Source organism: Pecten maximus, chromosome 2 (assembly GCF_902652985.1).
Source record: "Pecten maximus chromosome 2, xPecMax1.1, whole genome shotgun sequence".
NCBI lineage: Eukaryota > Metazoa > Mollusca > Bivalvia > Pectinida > Pectinidae > Pecten > Pecten maximus.
This window is the reverse complement of record NC_047016.1, coordinates 7,930,114-7,938,265: the sequence shown is the minus strand read 5'-3', so window position 1 is coordinate 7,938,265 and position 8,152 is coordinate 7,930,114. Positions and strand designations below refer to the sequence as shown.

Below are 8,152 nucleotides of genomic sequence, written 5' to 3'. Positions count from 1 at the left end.
TCATGTTGAATTTATATTTTTCACATTTATACATAAACATACAGTGCATTCCTCTTAATATCATGTCCTATTTGTCAGACAAAAACATGATATTTACAGTAGTGACATTAAGAGAAACATGTTTTTTCACTAAATCTAGTGCATTACCAATCTCCATAACTAAAATTATTATCTCGAAATTTCGAGTTATTATCTCGAAATTTCGAGTTATTAAGTCGAAATTTCGAGTTAGTAAGTTGAAATTTCGAGTTAGTAAGTTGAAATTTCGAGTTAGTAAGTCGAAATTTCGAGTTATTTTCTCGAAATTTCGAGTTATTAAGTCGAAATTTCGAGTTATTATTTCGAAATTTCGAATTATTAAGTCGAAATTTCGAGTTATTCTCTCGAAATTTCGAGTTATTAAGTCGAAATTTCGAGTTATTAAGTCGAAATTTCGAGTTAGTAAGTCGAAATTTCGAGTTATTATCTCGAAATTTCGAGTTAGTAAGTCGAAATTTCGAGTTATTATCTCGAAATTTCGAGTTATTAAGTCGAAATTTCGAGTTATTAACACGAAAAAATGAATTTATTTTTTTTGCTTCATGGCCCTAATGCTCTTCCGTACCAAACTGTTCCTGCGTATTCCAACTACATGTTTTCACAAGACATTTGAAGAGTGGGACGAATGTTGCGTTATCTAAAAATGGAATTGTCTTCTAATAATGGCAAGTTTGCTTTTTTCACCCTTTCTTCAAAGTTCAGTACTTCTATTATACAGTATGCGGACCACACGTTTTTTGTATTCAGAGGACGTAGTATGCAACATAAACAGTTTGAAGATACATTGTAATTCGTGAAATAAAAAGCTGTAAGATAAAAATAGAGGTTCGCAATGTTTGCATTCGGACGCACCTGTCCAACTTTCTACTACAGTGACCTCCCTTCGTTCATTGTTTACATCCTTGTGGAATAATCAGTTGTCTTGCATCGTACCGACAATCTATCTGTATATAGGCCTACTGTCCCGTCGGTAAATAATCATCAGATTGTTTAAAAAATAGCAGTTGAGTTTATATGCTATGGTAGTAACTATATAGAGACCTGGACGAAAACTGAGTAATTTACTGGCTTCTTTGCTCATCACTATTTTTAGACAGGTACACATAACCAATGATAACCTAATTTCGTTTGACCATATATGGCTATTGGTTGCTTTACGGAGTAGTCATAATGCTTATGTATACTGGGTATACCGTAGTTTGAAAAGCTTGAACTCACAGAACAATAGCTACACTGTCTAACCTGTATTAGCCGGTAAGTAGAATATATTTTGACACGTATCTAATAATTTGTTTGAATGTCATGTTATGGTGCTTAGTAGTTGTTGTGGGTAGGTTTAATTTCTACCACAGGTACTTGGGGTTAAGAGTTATAATCAAATTGTCTAATCTTTATTTGTAACATCATTTCTTGTCTATTTATGCACCTATTCAACATTGGAATCGATTATAAGGCCCTTTAAAAAAAAAATCCGTTTCTGGTTGTTGTACTACTACAATGTTACAAATTAAAATTAGACAATTTGAATATAACCTTAGTTCGTTCTGGGGTGGTGGTGCAAGATAGTGATACATATATCTATGTGGAAGAGAAAGACTATGTAATGGATTTTGTTGTATTTTTTCCAGTTCTGAGCTGAACAATATACAGAAATGGATTTTGATCCTGAATCTCTGGATGACGTGCCTCTACATCAACAGGCGTCTCCTTCTGGCTCTCCTCCTTCACATCAGGAGGTGTCTTCTTCCAGCCCCCCGCCTCCACATCAGCAGGTGTCTCCCTCAAGCTCCCCACCTCCACATCAGCAGGTGTCTCCCTCAAGCTCCCCACCTCCACATCAGCAGGTTTCTGCATCCCCACCCTTTATCCCTCCAGCCCCTCCACCACCACCACCCCCACCCCCTCCATTACCCACCCTCTTGCCACTTGATAGCACTGCTGTAGGTATAAATGACATCCGTGTTAGGGAAAGTGAGCCCATCAATGGATCAGATCTACTCTTGGAAGTTCCTAATGATGAGGAGGATATCTTCAAAGCTGTTCGATATGATGATCTAGATATGATTGGAAGACTGGTGAGAGCTGGAGTTGACATCAATTCCAAACATCCAGGTAAAGTTCCCTAATATTTTTGTAGTAGCTTGTCTTGTAAAACAGCTTTCTGTTATGATTAAACCGAGCATGTGTTAATTATACCCTCAGCAGTACATGTTTATGTTTTATGAGATAGCATACATTAAAATATCAAGCTGGTATATATGGGAAAAAATATTTCAACAATTTTGAATTGGAAGGGTTTGTAATCTTTGCGCAACTTTTTAGGCATGCCCTGTACCGTGAGATGTCGTGTGTTAGGGAGCCACATCAGAATGACTAGATATACCCCCTTACATGTCGCAGTACTGCAGAGTCCAATGAAGGTAAGAGACTGTTAACTTTGTTGTAGTCTTACAAAGCTTATATTAACCATAATCTGCTGACATTTTCTTTATCCAAATAACATAAATGACTGAATGTGACTTAATTGTATTAATGTTTAAAATTGTTGATAGTTACCTTAACAACCATACCTTTATTGCCATCACACAAAAACATAAATGAACACTATCTTTCCTGCAAACATGCCAGTAATATTTTTAAAATGTTAAAGAATTGAGTAGTGAAAATAGGGTTTAACTGATTCTTGATGTTTTAAAACAGGCATTATGATGAATTTTAATGCATACTGTTGCAGACTATATCCTTCCTAGTAGACCAGGGAGCTGACGTAAATAGTTGTGATGGAAACAACAGGGTGCCATTACACTATGCTGCAAATGCTGGCAGGGCAGACGTTATACTGTTCCTTGTACAGAAAGGTAAATTAAGATAATCTGGAATTGATTATTGTGATGGGCTGGCATCAGACCTTGTATTGATCCTAATGAAATGAATAATGGTAACTAAACAACACAAAACGTTTATACATCAATTAATCTTGTTATAAGACAAGAAGAAACCATGGAAACAAAATATTGTACTTTTGTTGTGACTGGATGCAAAGGGACTTTCTAGAATTTCTCAACCGACTGTCAATATAATGTACTATTGAATGGTTGAAGACATGGAATGGTTGAAGAAATACCTTAACATACCTTTTTCTACTATGCAGGTTCAAACTGCAATATACAGTCAGCCAGTATGAAGACTCCTCTGATGTATGCAGTGATAAAGGGGGACACATTGTGTGTCAGCTTGCTGATCAAGGCTGGTGCTGACCTCGATATTACAGATGAGAAGGGTACATCAGCACTCCATCTGGCCAGCTTCACCATGCCAGTCAAACATTATATCGTACAGCTCTTACTGAAGGGTAAGTCAATATTTGTGGCAAAGCTCTTACTGGAAATTGAGTCAGTGTATGTAGGACAGCTCTTACTGCAGGAGAAATCAATATTATTATGAAGTGCAACTTGTACTAAGGGATGAGTCAATATTATTGTGTAGTACACTTCACACTATGGGCTGAGTCAATATTATTGTGTAGTACAGCTCGTACTAAGGGGTGAGTCAATATTATTGTGTAATACAGCTCGTACTAAGGGGTGAGTCAATATTATTGTGTAGTACAGCTCGTACTAAGGGGTGAGTCAATATTATTGTGTAGTACAGCTCGTACTAAGGGTGAGTCAATATTATTGTGTAGTACAGCTCGTATTGAGGGGCGAGTCAATATAGTAGTACAGCTCGTATTGAGGGGCGAGTCAATATTATTGTGTAGTACAGCTCGTACTAAGAGGTGAGTCAATATTATTGTGTAGTACAGCTCGTATTGAGGGGCGAGTCAATATAATTGTGTAGTACAGTTCGTACTGAGAGGTGAGTCAATATTATTTTTATAGTACAACCTGTGCTGAGGGATGAGTCAATATTATTTTATGATACAGTTCGTACTGGGGGACGAGTCAATATTATAGTTGGCATTGGAGGGTGATTCAATATTTGTAATATAAATGTGTCTGGAAGGTTAGTCAATGTTTGTAGTACAGGTAATACTGCAAGTCGAGTCAGTGTTTGCCAGTACAGCTTTTACAGAGGAGCAAGTCAGAAGGTTTATCCTTACACAAACATTATACTTAGCAATGCGAAAAAGTGTTGTTGCAACGTTTCAAGACCGACTTGCCTCTGTGTTGAGCTCTGACTGACTGTGTGAGCAAAAATCATGTTTACCTGTACGTCTATGTGAGGAAATGGTAACTATATGTTATCGCTCGACGATAGGACATTTTGTTTAGCTATATAGAGTGCCTCTGGCATTTGGTGAGTCCATGTTTGTAGTACAGCCTTAACTGAAGAGTTATGAGTCCATGTTTGTAGTACGGCCTTAACTGAAGAGTTATGAGTCAATATTTGTAGTACGGCCTTAACTGAAGAGTTATGAGTCAATGTTTGTAGTACAGCCTTAACTGAAGAGTTATGAGTCAATGTTTGTAGTATGACTTTTACTGAAGAGTTGTGAGTCAATGTTTGTAGTACAACATTTTCTGAAGAGTTCATGTGTGTAGTAAGACCTTAACTGAAGATTGGTGAGTCAATGTTTGTAGAACGGCCTTTACTGCAGAGCTGTGAGTCAATGTTTGTAGTACAGCCTTTACTGAAGATTGGTGAGTCAATGTTTGTAGTACAACATTTTCTGAAAAGTTCATGTGTGTAGTAAGACCTTAACTGAAGATTGGTGAGTCAATGTTTGTAGAACGGCCTTTACTGCAGAGCTGTGAGTCAATGTGTGTAGTACAGCCTTTACTGAAGACTGTAGAGTCAATGTTTGTAGTACAGCCTTTTCTGAAGAGTTGTGAGTCAATGTTTGTAGAACGGCCTTTACTGCAGAGCTGTGAGTCAATGTTTGTAGTACTGCCTTTTCTGATGAGTTGTGAGTCACTGTTTATAGTACAGCATTTCCTGAAGTGTTGTGAGTAAATGTTTGTAGTACGGCCTTTACTGTAAGTTGTGAGTCACTGTTTATTGTACAACCTTTACTAAAGAGTTGTGTGTCACTTTTTATAGTACAGCCGTTACTGAAGAGTCGTGAGTCAATGTTTGTAGTACGACCTCTACTGAAGAGTTATGAGTCAGTGTTTGTAGTACAGCCTTTCCTGAAGAGTTGTGAGTCAATGTTTGTAGTACAGTCTTTCCTAAAGAGTTGTGAGTCAATGTTTGTGGTACAGCCTTTACTGAAGAGTTAGGAGTCAATGTGTGTAGTACAGCCTTTTCTAAAGAGTTGTGAGTCAATGTTTATAGTACAGTCTTGACTAAAGAGTTGTGAGTCAATGTTTGTAGTACAGCCTTTCCTGTAGAGTTATGAGTCAATGTTTATAGTACAGTCTTGACTGAAGAGTTGTGAGTCAGTGTTTGTGGTAATGTGTAGACATTTGTACACGAAATAGAGGACTTAGTTTCATTTATTAGCACGACACTATACATATCTGGATGAATTGACATTTTCAACTTTGCCCTGAGCTATCAGACTTGGGGACTAAGACAATAATATCATCCGCAAAAGACGAACTATGACATCTGGCCTACTGATGTGTCATTTGCATAAATAAGCACGTAGACTGGCCACCAGACCATAAGATCTTTTTGTTAAGAATTGCCAAGCTAAATTCTAATACTAGATTATCTGCCCTAGTTTGAAACTTCTAGAATCAGACATATCCTAGGGACCAAAATCATGAAGGTCAATTTTATTTATAATTTTAATATTCTAGAGAATGGGGGCCAGTCTAATAAAAACGTTATGTTAACATATACTTGTAATGTATTGGTAGTGAGATAATGATTGTTTTAAGTGTATACAATACAAATCAACACGTTATAGGTGGTGCTAATGTTAACATTGCCAACAAGAAGGGTGCCACACCTCTAATGATGTCGGTCACCACCAGAGATCTCGCTCTTATAGAAATGTTGCTGGACGGAGGAGCGGATGTTGATAAAGTAAGTACCTGAAATGTGAGGTGTATACGTTTATAAAAGATAAGACATAGAACGTGAGGTGTCTGTTTAATATTTATTTGGGACAGTGAGATTCAATGAACTTTAGATAAATACGGAAGAGTTTGGCTGTTGGGATTTCAGACATGTCTTTTCAAAGAAATATTCAAGTGGATGCAGCCATAGGCTACAATGGACTGGTTAGAAAAATAAGTAACACTGGAAAATAAGTTATTATCAGTAGCAAAGTGATGAACTATCGTAACTTTAATATTGGATATTTTTCTAATAGTAATACTATTTTTCTTTACAAATGTAATTGTTCTGCAGTTCAGATAAATTATATAAAAGAACAGTTTAATTAGTATTTTCTATGTGATTGCCATCGCCATATTTCCTCATACAACAAATAAAGCTGTTTGATAAATAAAAGTTGATTCGTACAGGTCCTAGCCTCGTCTGTCAATGCATCCAATATATAATTATATTTAATTTATATTGGATGTATTGACAGACGAGGCTAGGACCTGTGTGTGAAGTGTAACTTTAATCCTTCCACTGTCACTTTGTAATAGATTTCAAAGTTGGATGTCGTGTATTTTCAGGTTGATGCCATGAGAAGGAGCCCAATTCACTCTGTAGTAGAGCTTAGCTCTAGGGCTGTCCCTACCATCACCAGGTTACTGATCCAGAGAGGTGCTGATATAAACGCTGTAGACAAGAACGGTATAAATACTAATCTTCTCATTTTGATATCAAAAGTGCACTCTCCAGAAAAGTTGGAACTCATAATTTCATTTCACAGTACCAAAATAAAAACGAGCAAATAAAATGACAGTATTTGAATTATAGTACATGCATATAGTTTCATTGTGAAAGAGATGTTGCCTTCATCTACAAATTCCCAAGAAGGGCCAAGTATAATTATGTTTACTATTTCTATTCCAGGAAACACACCGTTATCCAAATCGATTCGGTTTGGTAGAATGCAGACAATACACATGTTACTGTCAATGGACTGTTATCGTGATATGGACCTCCTTCGTGGCGAGAAAATCACGGATTTACGGGAGTCCTACTCGCACTTTAATTTGTGGATGGAAAATGAACTAAACATCCCAAGATCTTTACTGCGGTCCTGCCGATATACCATTAGAAATAACCTACGACAAGGTCATATAACTGACCTTGAGAAACTGATGATACCCAGGACATTGAAGAATTATCTTCAGTTTAAATAATCATGTAAACGGAAGCTGGCACATAAACAAGTATGTGATGGATCTGGTATCTAAAGGAGAAGTATGCTCCTCTGTCTGAATCGTATTGTGTCACTCCTCTTTATTTCCACATCTGTCATATTAATGTCTGAACTTAAAGCTTGGGTGTGTAAAGTGATATAATGGCAGATTTGTTGTAGCAATATCCTCATTGTATCGAAACGCATCATGTGCAAGAAGACTAGTAATTTGCATTTTTTACGCCACTATCAGCAGATGGCGGACTGTTCAAATCGCCCTTCGTTCGTGGTCTGTTCGTTGTCCGTAAGTCGGACGTATTCCGTACGTAAACAATGCTTGTTACCACTATTTCTAAGATTTTCTTCCAATTAATAGTTGAAGTTTGTTACCGCTATTCCCAAGAAAGTGATTTATAGATCTTTCTCATTTCACATGTAGGTCCCCATTGGTCCTTAGTTTTGCATAGTTGATATTGAGATTGATTGACGAAAAATGGGAACGAGAAAAATGAGTACTAGAAGGATTTGATATGTAGGGGTTCCTTGGTCTCTGGTTACGCACGTTCATTCTTGAGACGGATTGGAAAAAATGACTAACAGGTGGCAATCTTTGATCTTGACAGATCCTTAGTTTTGCATAGTTGATATTGAGATTGATCGACGAAAAATGGGAACGAGAAAAATGAGTACTAGAAGGATTTGATATGTAGAGGGTTCCTTGCAATTGGTCTCTGGTTACGCACGTTTATTCTCTGTTGCTAGTTGTTCATTGTACGGTTATTTTATTCCTTACGTAATATCCCTATATATATATGTCAATAGGTAAGTATGAGGCAAAAAGGATTAAAGAAAAAAAGAAGAGAAAAAGACCAGTCTAACAAAGAACCAATAAAAATACTT

At 36.9% G+C, this 8,152-nt stretch overlaps 1 protein-coding gene across 3 annotated transcripts; it reads left to right on the top strand.

Moving 5' to 3' along the window:
* Nucleotides 1-924: 924 nt before the first annotated feature.
* Nucleotides 925-7,968, top strand: LOC117315696 (poly [ADP-ribose] polymerase tankyrase-1-like). Of its 3 annotated transcripts, XM_033870041.1 has the most exons (9): nt 925-1,293; nt 1,668-1,847; nt 1,884-2,151; nt 2,362-2,459; nt 2,774-2,897; nt 3,191-3,391; nt 5,897-6,015; nt 6,618-6,738; nt 6,961-7,968. In XM_033870041.1, the coding sequence occupies exons 2-9, from the start codon at nt 1,692-1,694 to the stop codon at nt 7,251-7,253; spliced, it is 1,380 nt and encodes a 459-aa protein (XP_033725932.1). In that variant the 5' UTR covers nt 925-1,293; nt 1,668-1,691; the 3' UTR covers nt 7,254-7,968. The 3 variants fall into 3 exon arrangements, with proteins under 3 accessions (XP_033725932.1, XP_033725921.1, XP_033725914.1); XM_033870030.1 differs by having other exon boundaries at nt 925-1,136; nt 1,668-2,151; XM_033870023.1 differs by having other exon boundaries at nt 1,668-2,151.
* The last annotated feature ends 184 nt before the right edge of the window (nt 7,969-8,152 follow it).

Excerpts from the sequence above, each read along its gene's own strand:
- LOC117315696 (XM_033870030.1), top strand. The coding sequence starts at position 1,692 with ATGGATTTTGATCCTGAATCTCTGGATGACGTGCCTCTACATCAACAG. Across the intron at positions 3,392-5,896 it reads CGTACAGCTCTTACTGAAGG|GTGGTGCTAATGTTAACATT; the intron begins GTAAGTCAATAT and ends AACACGTTATAG. Across the intron at positions 6,016-6,617 it reads GAGGAGCGGATGTTGATAAA|GTTGATGCCATGAGAAGGAG; the intron begins GTAAGTACCTGA and ends GTGTATTTTCAG.